Source organism: Microcaecilia unicolor, chromosome 6 (genome assembly GCF_901765095.1).
Source record: "Microcaecilia unicolor chromosome 6, aMicUni1.1, whole genome shotgun sequence".
In the NCBI taxonomy this organism is placed as follows: Eukaryota; Metazoa; Chordata; class Amphibia; order Gymnophiona; family Siphonopidae; genus Microcaecilia; species Microcaecilia unicolor.
Genome location: NC_044036.1, coordinates 99,756,463 through 99,776,913, shown reverse-complemented (window position 1 = coordinate 99,776,913; position 20,451 = coordinate 99,756,463). Strand labels below are relative to the sequence as shown.

The 20,451-nt window shown below is 44.1% G+C and overlaps 1 protein-coding gene across 2 annotated transcripts in view; it reads left to right on the top strand.

Moving 5' to 3' along the window:
• Window positions 1-17,882, top strand: part of ZBTB41 (zinc finger and BTB domain containing 41) — a 72,145-nt gene extending 54,263 nt beyond the window's left edge. For both annotated transcript variants that reach the window (XM_030207814.1, XM_030207813.1), the window contains exons 9-11: window positions 2,995-3,100; window positions 4,060-4,148; window positions 16,419-17,882. In XM_030207814.1, the coding sequence (XP_030063674.1) occupies window positions 2,995-3,100; window positions 4,060-4,148; window positions 16,419-17,077 (854 nt within the window). In that variant the 3' untranslated portion in view covers window positions 17,078-17,882. The remainder of the gene's footprint in view (window positions 1-2,994; window positions 3,101-4,059; window positions 4,149-16,418) is intronic.
• Window positions 17,883-20,451: the final 2,569 nt, after the last annotated feature.

The window sequence follows — 20,451 nt, the reverse complement described above, 5'->3', positions numbered from 1 at the left end:
TGGACTTTGGTCCTGGGGAACTGAGGAACTGAGTTCAATTCCCACTTCAGGCACAGGCAGCTCCTTGTGACTCTGGGCAAGTCACTTAACCCTCCATTGCCCCAGGTACAAATAAGTACTTGTATACAATATGTAAGCCGCATTGAGCCTGCCATGAGTGGGAAAGCGCGGGGTACAAATGTAATAAATAATAATTATTATTTTGTCCTGCTGGAACTGTGTGTAAGGCTCGGAATCCACTAATAACTGCAACTTGCTACCAGGAAGAAAATTTTACTGGTTGTGTACTTTTAAGGGAGCTGTTTTTAAGGGTTCACAAGGCACTTGCATGAATTATTGGAGGACAAGGGTAACGCCCCAAGGTAATTCTGGCAGTTTGAGTTTGTCGTATATTGTTTAGACCCTTCATAAAACAAGAAATTAAAGAGTGGTTCAAAATCACTGGTTATGATAAGCTGTAATGGCACTAAGGTGTGTTCTAATGAAATTGGTTTTCAAGCCAGCATTGGATAGGTGCGGAAGGTGTTGGAGGATTACTTGAACAGGGCACGAAAAAAGGATCTTGCTTCTCATGGCACCATGTGGAGAATCTTCTCCACTTGAAGAAATAAGAACATTTTATGGAAGGTTTCCCTGATGCTGAAAGGACCTGCTGCACCTTTGATGGTAGTTGAAAGAAAAGGAGCAATTAAGAGCCTTTCAACATCCAAGCAGTCAGTTTCAGGGCCTGCAAGTTGGGGTGGAGTGAGAACTCATTTCACCGAGTGATTTGCTCTAGAGAGATGGGAAGGATTGTTGTTCTTTGATTTCTAGTCTCTGGAGGTATGGGAACCAAATCTCACATGGCCAGGATAGAGCTGTGAACATGACCACGATGGCATCTTGTGTTATTTTCTATAGGGCTTTGGCTATTAGTGGAATTGGTGGGTAGGCATATCAAAGTTTGTGGCCTCAATAGTTTGCAAAAGGATCCACTGCTTTCTGTCTGGCCTCCTGGAACTGAGCTCTTTGCATTTTGCATTCTCTTTAGTGGCACATAGGTCTGTGATTTGCCAGCCCCAATATTGAACAACGACTGTACCATTTGAAGGTGTAGCAAGCAGCTGTTCATGTGGGTCTAGTTTTCAGCTGAGACTGCTAGGGTGTTCTCACTCTTCAGTAAACAGATTGCTTGAATCAGTCAGTTTGATGGGACGAAGCTCCATATTCAGTAAGCTTCAATGCACGGTCAGTGAGCCTGTACCACTTTATTTGTTTGATGTAAGGGTAAGTGTGGGGGGAAGGAGGGTCATGGATTTGATACACCACATTTCTGTGGTACAACCTAACAGGGCCGCTGAGAGGGGAGAGCAGGGGGGACAAAATTTCCCGGGCCCGGGACTCCAAGGAAGGCCCGGCGCCGGGATCTCTCGCCCTCTCCTGCTCCCAGGCTGCCAACGCCGCAGTCCCCAGTCTCCACCTACCTTCCCTCAGCTCCCTTCTGTCTGCCATTCGACCCCTTCATTTAAAAAAAAAATCTCGAAATCGGCAGCACAGCGCCTTCTGTGTGAAAGCGACAGATCGCCTCGGGCTGGCCTTCCCTCACTGTGTCCCGCCCTCCTCTAATATAATTTCCTATATCCACGAGGGCGGGACACAGTGAGGGAAGGCCCGCCCAAGGCGATCTGCCACTTTCATACAGAAGGCGCTGCGCTGTCGATTTTGAGATTTTTCTTTTTTTTAAATGAAGGGGGTCGAATGGCAGACAGAAGGGAGCTGAGGGAAGGTAGGTGGAGACTGGGGACTGCGGCGCCGGCGGCCTGGGAGCAGGAGAGGGAGGCGACAGCAGTAGCAATCGGGGGGAGGCGGGGCAGCGGCGATCCTTGGGGGGGGGGGGGGCGCCTTGCCCCGGGCCCAGCTCAGTCTCTCGGCAGCCTTGCAACCAAAGTGCTTTACATATTATTATATGCAGGTACTTTCTCTGTCCCTAGTGGACTTAGATTATAAGTTTTTGTTCCTGGAGCAATGGAAGATTAAATGACTTGCCTAAAGTCACAAGGAGCAGCAGTGAGAATCGAACCCAAGTCCCCAGATTCTCAGCCCACTGCACTAACCTTAGGCTATTCTTCTTATTGGTATATAGCTGGTTATACAACACTTAACCCAGACTAACCTCCAGATTCTGTAAACTTGTACTCCCAAACCTTTGCACACAAATTATAGAATAAGGCCAGTTGCTCACACATCTTAATAATTGATTGTTAACTTTTTTAACAGCTAATTGGCTTAAATTGATGTTGAGCTGTTCAACTGCCCTTAGTTGCTATCTGGAACATTGCTACCTGGTTGTCTGTCTTTATGAACAGAACTTTGTCAATGAGATATGTCCCATTTTATAAAGGCAGTTAGGCTTCTATGTTGCCTTGATAAAATAGGCACTTTTTAAAATTATAGGTGCCCTGTTATGAAATTACTTGCACATGGACAATCCCAGTGTTTCTTAAACCTGCTTCAGTTTGGTGAAATACATGTTGTTCATCACTGATTAGACAAAACTGTGAATAGATCATTTCTCAGAAACAATACTTTGGCTTCTATGGCACAGAAATAGAAAATTTCAGAAAAATAAGTTTATTTTTGGTAACTTTGAAAAGCTGTTAGGCAAACATAGCGAAGGTGACAACAAAGGTGATAACAAAAACATCCAACGGACTCAATGAGTTGACATCGGAAGTTTAATTCAAAAAGTACTGGACTTGACACGAATCATGTTTTGGCCGCAAAGGCCTGCTTCAGGAGTCCCTGTAGTATGCAAGTATTAAATTTCTATAAGTTCTATAATGTCTGTGAATAGTAAACCAGATAATAGATGTGGGAAAACAGGAGCGTTCACAGGCTGTGTTTGCCTACTTACTTTGACCTGCTCAAGGATTCTGTGTATTTCTGTGTTTGTCGAAAAGAAGCTGTTTCCATTCAAGCTAATCATAATGTATTGATCTCTACTGCTCCCTAAAGGTGAAAAAGCACATCAGTGTGAAGAATGTGGAAAATGTTTTGGCCGCAGGGATCACCTCACTGTTCATTATAAGAGTGTTCACTTAGGAGAAAAGGTGTGGCAAAAGTAAGTAGCTTTGCCAGATATTTTTATTTTTGTTTTCACTCCCTGCCAAGACCAGTCTGCCCTCATCTTTTCTTTAGTTTCTGGGTTTTTTATGACCAGTATGTTGGATTCCTGTTTTATTTGTAGACGCCAAAAGTCCCATGACGTTTTGTATGGGTTCTTCTCTGTCAGAGTTAAATATCAATGGAGGATGTACACACTGGACTCTATGGTCCCTTTATAATAATGGTAGCCTTGTCACCGTACAAAAACTGGTTGATGAAATTGTTCTTTAAAAACAGAGAAAAGAGCTTTCTTGGGTTGAAGGTTCAACTCTTCCCTGACGTTACTAAAGAAACGCAAAAGCGTAGACAGAGATTTTTACTCATGAGACCTGGTGTGACTCTGCTGGGTGGGACATTTTTCCTAAAATACCCTTGCAGATGTATAATAAAATATCAGTCAAATAAGTATGTATTTTACGAACCCTCACAACTCTCCTCTTTTCTGGCTGCAAAAGGGAATGAGGGAGAAGTTAGATCATAACTCTAAGTAATAGTAATGTGGTATCAGTATGAGCTTCCGACATAGTGCTTTTACCTAAAAAAATGTTTCTTTAATTTCTCCATAGATGAATATTTTGAATCTCTGAAGTGTGGACTTTAGTAAACTTGCTGTGATGAAATTACCTAATTAGGATTTTTTTCCTTCTGTGAACAATAGCAAACAGTATATGTTTAATTTCTTGACAAGTATGTATTTGCTTGTAAAAAAAAAAAAATAATGAAAAAAAAAAAACCTCTTAACTTGCTTGTACCAGAAATGGGAGCAGGAGGTGCCTGAAAACAAGATAGAGGAGCTGCAAGTAAATCTTTGATACTACATGTTTAAAAAAAAAATTCACAACTTTCTATGCAGGACTGTTAGGCAGCTTGATTAACCTACAGTCATAATCTTTGATTTCCCCATTCTGTTTCTAGATATAAAGCAACATTTCATCAGTGTGAAATTTGTAAAAAGGTTTTTAAAGGAAAATCGAGTTTGGAAATGCATTACAGAACACATTCAGGTAATAAATGTTTAACAAATAAGCATTACATTAATATATGTTGTTTAGAAAAATGAATTTTATATAATTATAAGTAGGGCTGCACTTTAATTGCCGATAACTCTGCAATTAATGTATTAACTCATTAATTGTAGTTTTAAAAAACTAATCACTTTGTAGTGTATCCTTTCTCCTCCAAACATCTCTTCTGCTGTCTTCCACTCTCAACCCCTGTCCTTGGTGCAGACTGACGTCTTTCCCCATATCTACAATTTAATATCACTCCCCCCCACACACACACACACGTGCACCTGTCTTAAAGGTGGTCTTCTGTTGGTCCTGGCCAGTGACAGTGTTGCACATATGCTTCCTGGTCTGAAGTTTTCCCTCTGACCTGTCCTGCCCAGGCAGAAACAAGAAGTGATGTCAGAGGAGACAGGACAGGCCAGAAGGGAAAGGGAGATGGGACTTGCTATACCGCCTTTTTGTGGTTTTTGCAACTACGTTCAAAATGGTTACATAGTATATAAAGGGTACTTAACAGGGGTTAAGTGACTTGCCCAGAGTCACAAGGAGCTGCAGTGGGAATCGAACCCAGTTCCCTAGGATCAAAGTCCGCTGCACTAACTGCTAGGCTAGTCCTCCACTGGGAAAGCTTCAAAGTAGGCCACAGGCAGTATATATGCAATGCTGCCACTCCCAGGACCAGCAGAAGACCATCTTTAAGGTAGACCAGTGGGGGTATTGAGAGGGGGCAGATGCTGAACCCTGGGTTGGGGGAAAGTGTGAGCTGCAGACCTACAAGCAGAACTGGAGGATTCACCAGTGGAAGCTATAACTGAGGCAGTGAGCTCCAGAAGCTATAAGAAGAGCTTGGTGCTGCTCACCACCAAGTTCGTGTCACTGCTCATAGGGGTGGAGGCAAGGGAGGAAGGAGAGAGAGAAATAATGGATCCCAGGAATGAAGGAGAGATGGCACCTGGGGGAAGCGGAGAAGGAGAGATGTTGAATATGAGGGTGGGAAGGAGGGAGATTATCAGTCCTTTAGGGAAGGGGGATGGGATTTGATATACTGCCTTTCTGCGCTTACAATCAAAGCGGTTTACATATTATGTACAAGTATTTATTTTGTACTTGGGGCAGTGAAGAGTTAATTGATTTGCCCAGAGTCACAAGGAGCTGCCACGGGGAAAAAAATAAAATTGTGTGATTAATCGCGATTAAAAACTTTTATTTGGGCTGTAGCCCTAATTGTAGGTTATAACAACTTTAATCATATCTCTTATGTCATGAGAAAAATTAGAGCATAACATAAGCATTGCCATACCAGGTCAGACTGAAGGCCCATCAAGCCCAGTACCCTGTTTCCAACAGTGGCCAATCCAGGTCACAACTACTTGACAAGATGCTAGAACAGTAAAACAAATTTTATGCTGCTTATCCTAGAATATGCAGTGATTTTCCCAAGTCCATCTTAATAATGGCTTATGGAGCTTTAGGAAATTATCCAAACATTTTTTAAACCCTGCTAATCTAACTGCTTTTATCACATTGTCTGTCAGCAAATTCCAGAGTTTAATTACTCGTTGAGTGAAGAAATATTTTCTCTGATTCATTTAAAATGTACTACTCAGTAGCTTCTTTGCATTCCCCCTAGTCCTAGTATTTTTGGAAAGAGTAAACAAGTGATTTACATGTACCTGTTCCACTCCACTCAGTAATTCTAGTTTAATTTCAGTTCTTCTGCTGTAATCCTCCATGTATCTGTTGAGAACCAAAGCCCCATATTGCATAAAGTGTCCTAGGTAGGAAATGGTTTGTTCAAGTTAAGACATTTCACATCTTTCTGGGTATTTTACAAAAGGCTTAGTGAATGTGGAACCTTTTGTAAAATAAAAATAAAAAAATGTGGAACCTTTTGTAAAATACATATAAGGACACACACAATCGCGTGTATAGGTTACAGCACATCCAGTGGGCACAGCCATTTCAGTAAGAAACAAGTCCAAAACAAGAGTGGCTTCATTTGGTTAACGCATGTATATATCAGCATTTACACATGTAAGTGCCTGATTTTATAAAATCGAGTAGAATAATTCTTTTTAAAGAAAAGTTTAAAGGGGGGTTTACATATCAGATAGGTAAACACAATTGCCTTCTCAATCACTAGTACAAACCCCAGGTGAAAATAAGCAGTTAACTAACAGTTATGGAGCAGTTCTATAAGTGGGCACCTGGTAGAATCATATTCTGTAATGAAACTTACATGCCCAGATTCCATTCTAGAATACTAGTGTAACCTAGTATTGGCGCATCTGCAAAATAGGTGTTCACACTTAACCAGCCAGCAAGCTGGTGTAAGTGTGAGCACCTAAATGCAGTAAGGACAGTCCTAACTTACAGTATTCTGTAAGGTATGTTCATTCATGGGAGTCCCACCTATGTTCCTCCCATGTGTATGCCCCCCCTTGCAAATACGCACTGTGGAAGAAAGTCACATATTTATAGAATAGCATACAAGTGACATGTTGGCATATACACATGTAAGAGTGCACCTACGTGCATATATGCTAGTATTCATAGCATTTACATACATAGTGGATGTGTAAATTATAGCACCCATTTTATAGAATTGCACTTTTCCATTATGTAACTTCTCACTATTCCAGAACCTGTGGGATAGTTGTGTCCATCAAGCAGCAGGTGAAGATAGAGAACTGAAAACTGAGCTGAGACATATCTCTCTTGGCATCCAGTCCTGCTTGTGACACAGTGTGCTGGATTGGTGACAGTTGGGGTGAATGGTGACCCCTGCGGAAGCAGTTAAGTGGTGTTCCCACTGTGGGGCCAGCCAGCTGGTGTTGGAGCGTTGCAGTGCGTGCAAGCTGAGAATCCTGCGGGACATGGAGGAAATGGCCAGTGGTAGCAAATTTTAGATACAGCACAGCATCCAAATATGTCATGGTCTTCGGGCTTTCTGAGGCACTGGCAGCGTCGGGAGTTCCATCTTAATCGATCATGAAGGGACTTAGAGGTCTTTCTTAGGCCTTCCTGATGCATCCAGACATTCAGGACCTGATTACAGCAGAATGAGTCTCATCAGACACGAGACTGAGAGTGGGAAGAGCCATGGCTCACCTCTACCTGTTTGTTCCGGAGGAGAAAGATAAATTACAGCTTCCCAGACTGGGCTCTCTGATTACAGCGGTGACTAAGAAGACCACCTTGCAAGTGGAAGGGTGCATTTCCTTAAAAGACCTACAGGATAGGAAGCTAGAAGGCTCACTAAAACATGCCGTTGAAGTGGCCTCTTTGGGCTTTCAAGCGGGAGTGTGCAGCTTGGTTGTGGCAGTAGCCTGCCTGAAGTGGCAACAGCAGTCAACAACACAAGATGGATGCCAGAACGCCCTGCTGGAAGCAGGGTCCGCCTGCTTGGTGGATGCTATTTATAGCATGTTACAGGTTTTGACCTGCAGTATGTCTTTGGCTGTCACAGCACATTGGCAGTTCTGATTGCAGCAGTGGGCAGCAGATGAAGCATCAAATTCATGTCTAGTTAAACTGCCCTTTCAGGGCAAGTGGCTATTTGGAGAAGATTTCAGTAACTTGGTGAAAGAACCGGGGAAAACTAACCTACAGCAGTTGCTGGAGAATAAACTGAAAGCCTGTGGTAGTTCTTCTTCAGGGAGCTCAAGACAGCAGATGGTACTGGCCTGGTTGTCAGCAATATGGTCAGAAGTCCTGCTTTCAGACATGAGTTCTTCCTTTTGTATGGACAGGAAGTCCTCCTCTCAGTCAGCTAGATCACCCAATGCCTCCAGAGCTTTGCAGTGATGTGAAGCTGGTCCACTCTTCTCTTCGTCCAGTGGGAGAATGTCTTCAGGAATTTTGGGAGGAGTGGGCCAAAAATCACGTGAGACCAGTGGGTTCTGTATATTACTACTACTACTACTACTATTTAACATTTCTAAAGCGCTACCAGGGTTACGCAGCACTGTACAATCTAACCAAGAAGGACAGTCCCTGCTCAAAGGAGCTTACAATCTAAAGGACTAAAAAGTGCAGTCAATCAAATTGGGGGCAGTCTAGATTTCCTGGATAGAGGTACAATGGTTAGGTGCCGAAAGCGACATTGAAGAGGTGGGCTTTGAGCAAGGATTTGAAGATGGGCAGGGAGAGGGCTTGGCGTATGGGCTCAGGGAGTTTATTCCAAGCATAGGGTGAGGCGAGGCAGAAGGGGCGGAGCCTGGAGTTGGCGGTGGTGGAGAAGGGTACTGAGAGGAGGGATTTGTCCTGTGAGCGGAGGTTACGGGTAGGAGCGTAAGGGGAGCTGAGGGTAGAGAGGTAATGAGGGACTGCAGATTGAGTGCATTTGTAGGTTAGTAGGAGAAGCTTGAACTGTATGCGGTACCCGATCGGAAGCCAGTGAAGTGACTTGAGGAGAGGGGTGATACGAGCATATCGGTCTAAGCGGAAGATAAGACGGGCAGCAGAGTTCTGAACGGATTGAAGGGGGGATAGATGGTTAAGTGGGAGGCCAGTGAGGAGTAGGTTGCAGTAGTCAAGGCGAGAGGTGATGAGAAAGTGGATGAGAGTTCGGGTGGTGTGCTCGTAGAGGAAGGGGCGAATTTTGCTGATGTTATAGAGAAAGAAGCGACAGGTCTTGGCTGTCTGCTGGATATGGACAGAGAAGGAGAGGGAGGAGTCGAAGATGACTCCGAGGTTGCAGGCAGATGAGATGAGGGTGTTGTCGACTGAAATGAAGAGTGGAGGGAGAGGAGAAGTGGGTTTGGGTGGAAAGACAATGAGCTCGATCTTGGCCATGTTCAGTTTCAGGTGGCGGTTGGACATCCAGGCAGCAATGTCGGATAAGCAGGCTGATACTTTGGCCTGGGTTTCCGCAGTGATTTCTGGTGTGGAGAGGTAAAGCTGGGTGTCGTCAGCATAAAGATGGTATTGGAAACCATGAGATGAGATCAGCGAGCCCAGGGAAGAGGTGTAGATTGAAAAAAGGAGTCCAAGGACAGATTCCTGAGGAACTCCAACAGAGAATGGGATGGGGGTCAAGGAAGATCCATGAGAATGTACTCTGAAGGTACGGTGGGAGAGATAAGAGGAGAACCAGGAGAGGACAGAGCCCTGGAACCCAAATGAGGATAGTGCAGCAAGAAGTAAATTATGATTGACAGCGTCAAAAGCGGCGGATAGGTCGAGGAGGATGGAGTAGTGACCTTTGGATTTGGCAAGGAACAGGTCATTACAGACTTTAGTGAGTGCCGTTTCTGTCAAGTGTAGAGGGTGAAAACCGGATTGAAGCAGATCGAGGATGGCATGAGAGGAGAGAAAATCAAGGCAGCGGCTATGAACAGGGTATCTTGGAGAGGAAGGGTAGGAGGGAGAAGGGGCGGTAGTTGGAAGGACAGGTAGGGTCTAGTGATGATTTGTTGAGAGGTGGTGTGACTACAGCATGCTTGAAGGTGTCAGGGACAGTTGCAGTGGAGAGAGAGAGGTTGAGGATATGACAGATGGGGGGGGGGGACAGTAGGAGAGATGGTGTTTAGTAAGTTGGTGGGGCTGGGATCAGAGGAACAGGTGGTGCATTTCGAGGAGGAAAGAAGGTGGGCGGTTTCCTCCTCGGTGATATCAGGAAAAGAGGAGAAGGAGGCCTAGGTTGGTTGGTTGGTTGAGTGAGTGGGTTAAAGGGTGAAGAGGAGGAGGTGGCTTGGTAGTGAATTCGAGGTTGATCTTCTGCACCTTGTCACGGAAGTAGTCAGCTAGTGATTGAGGAGAGAGTGAGGGGGGGGGGTGGAAGCAGAGGGCACTTTGAGGAGGGAGTTAAGGGTGGCGAAGAGACGACTAGGATTGGAGCCGAAAGAATTAGTCCTGTTTGGCAAGGAATAGGGAGGACTGGAAGGAGGATAGCATGAATTTGTAATGAATGAAGTCGGTATGGGTGCGAGATTTCCTCCAGAGGCGTTCGGCAGATCTGGCGCAGGAGTGAAGGTATCGGATGCAAGGGGTCAGCCAGGGCTGGGGATTAGTACGCCTTGTGGAACGGGAGATGGATGGTGCAAGTGTGTCCAGAGCAGTGGAGAGAGTGTCATTGTAAGTGGAGACAGCCTTGTCAACAGACTCGGAGGACATGATGGAAGGGAGGAGATTAGAGATACAAGAGGATAAGGTGGGAGGGTCGACAGCCTGGAGATTCCTGAAAGTAGTGGTTAGTGTTGGGCGGGACTGAGGGGGAGGGTGATGAAGTGTGAAGGTGATCAGGTGATGATCTGAGAGAGGAAGAGCAGAGGCGCAGAAATTGGAGGGTGAGCAGGTAGAGGAGAGGACGAGGTCAAGACAATGGCCAGTTTGGTGAGTAGGGGTGGTGGAGCTCAGCTGGAGGTTGAAGGAGGATATCAGAGTGCGGAACTGAGAAGCCTAGGAGTCGGATGGGTCATCAGCGTGTATGTTAGTCTCTAAGAATGAGGGACGGAGATGAGGATTCAAGAAAAACAGAGAGCCAGGCATCGAAGTTGGTAAAGAAGGAAGGGAGGGACTTATCGGGGGGGGGGGGGGGGGGGGGAGGCGGTAAATGCAACTCTGAGTGGCAGTGGGTAGAATAGACGGATGGAGTGAACTTCAAAGGATGAGAAGCAGTGAGACTGCGGTAGGAGGAGGGGTTGAAAACTACAGGAGGGTGAAAGTAGAAACCCGACTCCTCCTCCGTAGCCAACTGGGTGGGGAGTGTGGGGAAAAGATAACCTCCATGGCACAGGGCCACGACTGAGGCAGAGTCGTCGGGGGTGAGCCAGGTTTCAGTTAGGGTGAGCAGTTGGAGGGAACGGGAGATGAAGAGATCGTGGGTGAAGGAAAGTTTGTTGCAGACCGAGCGGGCATTCCACAGGGCACACGAGAAGGGGAGGGGAGAGGAGGGGATTAGAGATGAGATTGGAGACATCCCGGAATCGTGTGTATGGATAGGACGAGGACAGGTGTGGGGGACCTGGATTGGGATTGATGTTTCCCGCGGATAGCAAGAGAAGGAGCAAGAGAGTGTGGAGGAGGGTGGGGGAGGTAGGGCGACGAAGACGGGATGCGCTTAGGAGGAAGGGGATGGGTTAATGGCAGTAAGGAAGTGATGAAGGTTGAGAGCTAGGAAGGAGGAGGGGGATAGGATGGATGATGAGGTGGTGAGGGACGGGGGTGGGTAGGGTATTGTAGTAGTGAGCAGGACGGGAGAGGACATGGATGGGCAGTGAGTTCCTGCGGTAGACAGCGGTAGGGGGAGGGGGAAAAGATTAGGAAGGGGCAGGGCAAGGAAAAGAATATGTATAGGGGCCATGAGTAGTGACTGAGGTGTTTATGGGTGCATATATAGTGACTGAGGTGTTAAGCAACAGATAGAGTAACTGGGAGAAAAATAGATGTAAAGAGGAAAATGCGCATGCAGCACCTAGAGCGGAGGCCCTGAGTGGATCGGAGCAGACCTGGGAGTCACCACAGAGAAGGCTGAAAGGATATGCAGATGAGCTGCAAGTCCTCTACAGCACCTGAAAGGCAGCCGGTGGTAGAGCTGGGCATCTCTCAGCTGAGGAAAAGGCTTACCATGGGTTAGGCCGAAGCCAGCATTCCTCCCCCTGAGGGTCGCCTGATCCTAGCCAAAAAGCACCTGGAAGCCCAGGTCACTTGGAGCGAGGGCCCTGGGAAGATCGGGGTGGACCTGGGAGTCACCCCGGATACAGCTGTGAGGAAATGCAGAAGGGCTGCAAGTCCTCCACAGCACCTGGCGGGAGCACTGGGCACCTAGAGCGGAGGCCCTGAGTGGAACGGAGCAGACCTGGGAGTCACCCCGGAGAAGGCTGAAAAGATATGCAGATGAGCTGCAAGTCCTCTACAGCACCTGAAAGGCAGCCGGTGGTAGAGCTGGGCACCTCTCAGCTGAGGAAAAGGCTTACGAGGGGTTAGGCCGAAGCCAGCATTCCTCCCCCTGAGGGGAGGAATGCTGGTTATAATTTGAAGTCCTCCTACCCATTTGCTCCTCTCTTCTTGCAGCTTGTCGAAAAGGAACCAAGGTAGTTAAGTTTCAGGCCACCATAGATTCCTTGCTGGTGCTCCAAGCCATTGTTCCAGTTCCCCAGGCTGAACAGGGACAAGGCAGATACTCTGTCTACTTCATTGTCTCAAAGATGGAAGGCACCTCTCATCAAGTCTTAGATCTCAAAGGTCTAAACCACTGCCTCTGAGTGTTCAGTTTTCTATGGAGACACTAAGAGCAGTCATAGCCTCTGTTCAAATGGGAGAATTTCTCACCACTCTCAATCTCAAGGAGGTGTACCTGCATATACCCATATGGCCACCGCATCAGAGGTTTCTATGTTTTGCGGTGCTGGGCCATTACTTCCAGTTCAGGGCTTTGCTCTTTGATCTCGCCACGGCTCCAAGAACATTTCCCAAGGTTATGATGGTGGTGGCAACCTTCCTTCAGTGCCAGGGAATCAGGCTTCACCCATATCTTGATGACTGGCTCATTCATGCATCGTCCTATTTGGACAGCATGGCAGCAATGGACAAAGTTGTCAGTCTTCTGCAGTTGTTGGGTTGGATGATCAGCTTCAAGAAGAGCAGACTAACTCTAGCGCAGATGCTGGATTATCTGGGCATTCAATCCAGCACGGGAGAGGATATTTCTCACAGGGTGCAGGAGGTCGAAGTTGATTCAACAGATTAGCCTTCTTCTCAGTCAAGGCAGGCCCAGGGTCTGGGACTACATCCAGGTTCTGGGTCAATGATGGTGGCTATGGAAGTGGTGCCATGGGCAAGGGCTCATATGCAGCCATTACAGGAATCTCTTCTCAGCCGCTGGTCTCGAATGTCACAGAAGTACGACTTCATCTTTCTTGGATGTTTGTTTCTAGATGGAGTATGCAGTAGAGAATTTGACCATTGGAGCTCCCTTTCCAGTAACACAATGAGAGGTGCTGACAACAAATACTCGCAAGTCTGTTTGGGAGCAGCCTCCTTCCGTATGCTGTGTCCACAGTTGAACCTTAATTTAGCTTATAGACTCTTCAGAAGCCTCCTTTTGAGCCACTCCAGAAGACCTCTTTGAAAGATCTTACGCTAAAGACAGCATTATTGGTGGCTGTTGCGTCGGCACATAGGGTTTCAGAGCTTCGGGCTCTCTCTTGTCCATTATCCCTTTCTTCACTTTTCGGAGGCAGGGGTCTCCCTGAGCACAGTTTCTTCCTTTCTTCCCAAAGTAGTATCAGCATTTCATTTCAACCAATCTGTGGATCTTCCATCCTTTCACAAAGAGGACAAAGAGGCTCAGTATTCTTCCTTGACGCTTCTCGATGTATGTAGAGTCCTCATTAGATATCTGGAAGTCATGAGTGAGTTTTGCAAATCAGACAGACTGTTTGTGCTTTTCAGTAAACAGGGTTTCCAAGCCGACAGTTGCTAGATGACTGAAGGAGACTATCATGTCCGCTTATTTGCTTGCGGGGAAGCAGGCTCCTCAGGCCTTGCAGGCTCATTCTATGAGGCATACAGAAACATACTGTCTCTGGCGGATATTTGCAAGGCAGCGACATGGTTGATGCTGCATACTTTTGCCAGACATTACAGGGTGGATGTTGTGGCACACTTGGAAGCCAGTTTTGGGGCTTTGTTCCTCAGGGCAGCAGCGCCAGGATTCCACCTACTCTAGGGATTGCTTTTGAGTATCCCATAGGTTCTGGAATAGTGGGAAGCTACGTAATGAAAGAGAAATTAGGCCTAACCTGATAATTTTCTTTCTATTAGTCCTTCCCACTCTTCCAGAGGCCTGTCCAAGGTTTCTGAGATGTTTTGTCGGTGCGAAGTAATGGGTCAAATAATGACTGTCACCTTGCGTGATGCTTTCTGTACATCTCTTGTTTTGTACAAGTTGTCCAGAGGAGAGAGGTCCACACAGTTTGCTAGTGTGGTTAGTAGATTAGAAAATTGTTTAAGATTGTGTTTATTCTCAGTTTCTCCTTACTGCTTGATTACGTTAAATACTGAGGAGCTGGACTGGATGCCAAGAGAGAGATTTCTCAGTTCAGTTTTCAGTTCTTTATCTCCACCTGCTGCTTGATGGACACAACTGTCCCACAGGTTCTGAAATAGTGGGAAGGAGTAACGGAAAGAAAATTATCAGGTAAGCCCTAATTTCTCCTTAATGCCTGCTTGGAGCAGTTTATTTATTTATTTATTTATTTATTCATTCATTACAAAACGTATATTCTGATTAAGCCATGGTTCTTAGCAGATCACATAGATACCAATTGAATATTTTTAGAGTATAGCTGTACTGCGATTGTAAAATTGGAAATGCATATAAACTTTTATGGCACACAGACAAAATGGCCCTTTCCCAAATTATCTGTGCCTTGGTTTTTCCACTTGTAAATAGCAACTTTCTAAGGGGTCCTTTTACAAAGGCGTGCTGAAAAATGGCTTGTGGTAGTGTAGGCACAAGTTTTGGGCACACACAGTTCCATTTTTCAGCATGCCTGTAAAAAAGGCCTTTTTTAAAATTTTGCCGAAAATGGACATGTGGCAAAAACAAAATTGGTGCGCTTCCATTTGGGTCAGCCATTGACCTAGCGGTAAAGTCTCACGTGGTAACCAGGCGGTAATGACCTATACGCGCCAAATGCCACTTGGCGCGCATCCGATACGCGCGGCTGAAAATAAAAATTATTTTTTGGACGCGTGTATCAGACGCGCACCAAAAATGAAATTACCGCAACAGCCACATGGTAGCCGTGTGGTAACTCCATTTTGGCACGCGTTGGGCGCACATAAACGCTTATGCGGCTTAGTTAAAGGGTCCCTAAATTTGCTATTTACATGTGAAAAAAAAGACATGTAAGGTTCTAAAATTATTCACATATTTATTATCTATAGTAGTCATATAGCTAATGACAGGTTAGTGGTAGAATAAGTTATGGGACCATGACACTTTATGTAGAGCATTCAACCACCAATGGGAAGGAGAAGTGAAGAAAGAGGAGGCAATAGACTTCAAGCAATTCTTCTTCTTTTTTTTTAAATTGAAATCCTTTATTGTAGAAAAGCCATGACATAATCTGGATAAACAAAACTAAACACTAACATCATAGTCTACATTTAACAACTCTGAAAACCCCCAGTATTGAACCTCCCCCCTTCACTCATTGGTGGCAAACTTGCAGGAAAATGTCATACAAAAAGATAAACAGCAAAGCTGAAGTATATCTGAAGAGGAACAGCCCTTCCTTTCAATCAATTCTTCTAATTAAGTAGCACATGCTGTGCTTTGTTTTTTTGTGTTTTTGCAAAAAGTGATTGTTTCTTTACCAGAAAGACCAAAAGCATTAAGGAGTTATAGATAAGCTAAGATTAATTACAGACAAGAAATGAAATCATTGTACATCAGCTTGAAGCCTTATTTTAACTCAGATTTTTTTTAAACAAGGTCTTTCGAATATAGAGACCTACAAATATTTGCATTTTGTTTAAGTGATGGCACCTGTTGGGGAGAGTGGATCTGTCTGTCCACCCATCTGTTTGCCCAGATCCTGGCAACTTTGAAAAAGCAGAAGTGGGAAAGTCAAGGTGATTGGAAACTGGAGTTAAAAGGGAGGGGGAGGGAGGGAGGGGATTGAGTACAAGGGAGTAGGTAGAACAGAGAGTAAGTACAGGAGGGAAGTGTACATGACTTCAGACCCTGTCCTCCAAATGCTCCCCGACACACACAGCCAGCTAAATTTGCCCGATAGAGATAGATATACACATGTTACCACTGATATGCACACACTTCACATACACCGTCAACCATTACGCACACGCTGTACCCACTCTTCCCCCACACATCCCCTGCTGTCCTACTGAAACACATTTTACTATGGCTGTTCCCTCAAGTGCCCCACATAGACATTCTTGAATCTGCGAAAGAAGGCAAGGGGAAACATGTCATTATGTCACACTATAAATGTGCACTTTTCAGCTTTTTGTTCTGTGTTTTTGAAGGCTTCTGCATGCCTGTTCCCATAAATCTGCGTATAGTACATCTTAAGAAGACACTGTTTTGGAACACACAAACAGTAACCTGAAGTGATATGACCTTTATAAGTTTTCATTTATTTCAAGAAAAAAAAATGCATATTTATAACAGTTTTGAATGAGCTGACAATCTGAAATAAAATTAATAACAATTGAAATTGTGCCAAAAATTGGGCAAGTCAATATTTTGATGATATACAGTGAATTGATCTGTGATATTTTCTCCTACAGGTGAGAAACCCTACAAATGTCAAATTTGCAATCAGTCCTTTAGAATAAAAAAGACTTTAACAAAACACATGGTTATCCATTCTGATGCACGACCTTTCAACTGCCAGAACTGCAGTGCAACATTTAAAAGAAAGGACAAACTAAAGTATCACAACGATCATGTGCATGGCTCTAAGGCCGCAGAAGAAATGGCTGTGACTCCCTCAGAGGAGAAACTGGTTGCTTTGCCGGTACAGTACACATCTGATGAGAAGGCTTACCCAGCTGAAACTAAGGAATACCTGGAGCAACCCAAAACTTACCAAGCAGAAGCCAAAGCTCTGTTACAGAATGTACCTACTGACGTGTGTGTCCCAGTTACCCTGGTGCCAGTTCAAATGCCTGTTTCTCAAGATAATCTGGTACAACATACTGCTACGCTGCCAACTCAGTCTCATGGCATTTTATCCCCACAGCCACAAGCAACAGACTTCCAGCGGGGATCTGACTTGGCATTTCTGGAAAAATATACTCTCACACCCCAACCTGCAAATATAGTTCACCCAGTTCAACCGGAGCAAATGTTAGACCCCAGAGACCAGTCCTATCTGGGAACGTTATTAGGGCTTGATACAGCTACAACAGTACAAAATATGTCAAACAGTGACCACCATACATGATCAGAAGTTATATTATCTAAGTAACTCCTAGCCAACAAAAATGAAACGGGGCTGCTGGGTCTGCACTGTTTTGTCTTTGACAGCTTTCTGAACTAGTTTTGTCACTGTGCTCATGGATTACCACGAATTCTGGCTATGTTGAAGAATGTTGAAACATCCAAGAGGTGCATGATTAAAATATGTTTTATGGTTTTGAAGATGTTTTTGACATCGCAAATGGTCTTAAATTTATACATTTTGGGACTGCATATTTCACGATGATTAACTACAACAAATTTTAATCAACTATTGAAATGTGTTCCTTGTAGCTGCTCCTTGATCTTCTTTGATAGTAGACTTGGGCAAATCAAAATCTTTAACAGCAACTTATAAGAGTGCTTTCTCTAGACAAATTTGTGGGGCCATTGCTTTGACAGATTATTTTTTGTGCCTGTTTAAATGTGCTAGATTAGATTTATAATGTAATTGTTTCAAGGTTTAACCACATTGACTGTGATCATATAACGGAGTATGTATGACTCACAGACATTTCAAGAGTGAATGCCATAGACAGAGGTATCTAGCTTAGTTTTATGAGGGAAAACCTGGAGTAATTTATGAAAGCTGATGAGTGCACATGCAAAAAAAAAAAAAAGATAAATTGACGATATCTGTAAAGCCATTGTTATTATCAGGAGCAAGAGCTAACTTGATTCAGTTTGTATCTTATGTATAGCCAGGAGCACAGCTTCATTAATTGTTCTGGGGATTTGGGATTTATTTATTTATTTATTTATTGCATTTGTATCCCACATTTTCCCACCTCTTTGCATCATGAATGGTGGAAATATATTAGAAAATAGACATTTAGTGTTACAGAAGAATCTTGGGTAACATGATAATGATAAACATGATAGTAATATAACAAGCAGATGTTATAAGACAGTTCTGAATATATGTGGAGGAGTGGTGTATGTTCACATTTGTTGATCTTTGTGGTATGCCTTATTAAAGAGATGGGTCTTCAGTAGTTTGCGGAAGTTGGTTAGTTCGTAAATCGTTTTTAAGTTGTTCGGCAGTGCGTTCCATAACTGTGTGCTCAGGTAGGTTTGACGCATGCATTAGTTTGTATTTTAGACCTTTGCAGTTGGGGAAGTGCAGATTAAGGAATGTGCGGGATGATCTTTTTGCATTCCTGGGTGGTAAGTCTATCAGGTCTGACGTGTAGGCTGGTGCGTCTCCGTGAATGATTTTGTGATCTAGGGAGCATATTTTGAACGTGATGCGTTCTTTAAGTGGGAGCCAGTGTAGCTTTTCTAGTAGGGGTTTAGCACTTTCATTTTTTGTACAGCTCATCCACAGGATTTGAAACCAGGGTTTATAAAACAGCTGCTGGTGCCGTTGTCCAAGCCGCAGCAGTGACAGACAGGCAAGGAGAATAATGTCCCAAGTTTCCTGTGCAGAAACCTGACGGCCCTTCCACCTCCAATGCCACATCTGAAGGCTCTCATCCCAAGGGACATCCCGAACAGTGTCCTATGCTTTTCTTTATGTCTCACAATGAGAGCAACGCTCAACAGTCCTAGTAGAAACAGGAAGGAAATAAAAGCAAAAACTGCAAATCAGTCCAACTTTGTAGTAAAATGGTATATTTACTGCTGTTGTGAAAGGCTGACAGATCACCAATTTCTATGAAGAAGTTTCCAGTGGGCACAGACTTAATCAATTTCCTCCAAAATGTAGCCACAAATATTTAGAAAATGCCAAAATCCCTAAGTGTTTTTTTTTTGTTTGCTTTTGTTTTTTTTTTTTTAATTCTGTAAGGAAGGAGAATGGAGCAGTGGCAGGAAGGATCACCAAGTGTACCCCTAAAATAGGCACTGCTTAAACACCTCCAGCTCAACTGAACTGAGAAACTCAGAAGAGAAGCAAAGCAGCAGAGAAGACCAGGAGCCTGTGAGAGACTGTCCATTGCCTGCTGGAGATAGAGAGCACTAAACTCAACTCTGTCATATAAAGCAGTATGCTCCTCAGTCAGTTAGTATGTTCTCTATCTCCACCTGCTGGTAGATGGTCATAACCCACAAGTCTCTGGATTTGTCTGTTGCTGATGACAAGGAAGGGAAAAGTTAAGAAACCAAGTCAGCCTGCTGTACTACAGTGGCAAGAAACTGCAGATGCAAGTGGAGGGGTCATGAGAGCCTGGCTCAGTGGCAAGTGATTCAAGAGGCAATTCTCAATACCTGGTCAACTTCAGTGGTTTCAAGAGAAGGAAAGACTTTGCAATTAATGGACTTTTCTGTATGGCTGGAACGTGTGAATGTGGGGGGCAGATTTAGATTAAAAGTGTTTGAGGGGGCATGATTATGGCTGTGACTAAGTGTATGTGGGGAAGTACAGTACACATGCTTAGAGGGGATAAGAAGTGAATTGCTGCTTAAAGAACTGAGCTGGGGGCTATGGCTCACAATGGTGAAGTCTATTTAGGAGGGATATTGGAATCCCTTAATTTTAGAGAAGAGGGGTTGATGAGGATGAGATACAAAAGGGATTGGGGAACAGGTTAAGGAGAATTTTGGATCTATGATAATAGCAGGGCAGGTTAAAAGTGCTAATGAAGGTGTAGCAGGATTATTTATTTGAAAAAACTGGTATATCAAATCTATAAAATAGACCAAACAAAAATAAACTGGATAATGATTGGATTAAAAGTTAGTAACCTTGAATATTAGGAGGTCAGATTATATCAGGAAAAGGCAACTGTAACTTAAAGAGCTGCTGTGAACAGGAAAGGATCGCTTACCGCCTTTCTGTGGTACAACCAAAGCAGTTTACATTTATGTTATGCAGGTTCCCTCTCTCTCCCCACTTTGAACAAAGGAATAAGGCTAGTAAACTTATAGCATTAAAGATATTTTTATAGTCACAATTATATAACAAAAATAAAAGATAATGAATTTAGTGAGCTTAAATGATAAGACAGTGATTTACAGAATTTTATATTATATACTACTGAATGCAGAACAAAAGAGAAGGCCATACAGAGTTACCTAGACGTAACAACGCACCCAAAGATAGAAAGGAAGGAAGGAGGAAAACATCCTAAATAAACCTATTACAGCTCAGGAAGTTGTTACGGCTATTAAAAGGCTAACACAGGGCAAAGCACCAGGAATTGACAGATACATTGAAAAATTCTGCAAGCTATTTGCCAGTCAGTTAATGGCCTTACTGGTCAGGATGTAGAATGCTTTTCTGAAGAAAGCAAGATGCTATCATTGTTGCAAACAATGGGTATTATAATATTAAAGAAAATCCTAGCTAATTGGTGATCAATCTACTCCCAACAAGGCCAGTCTCCTTGCTGGGAGTATATTTTAAGCTCACTAAGATTC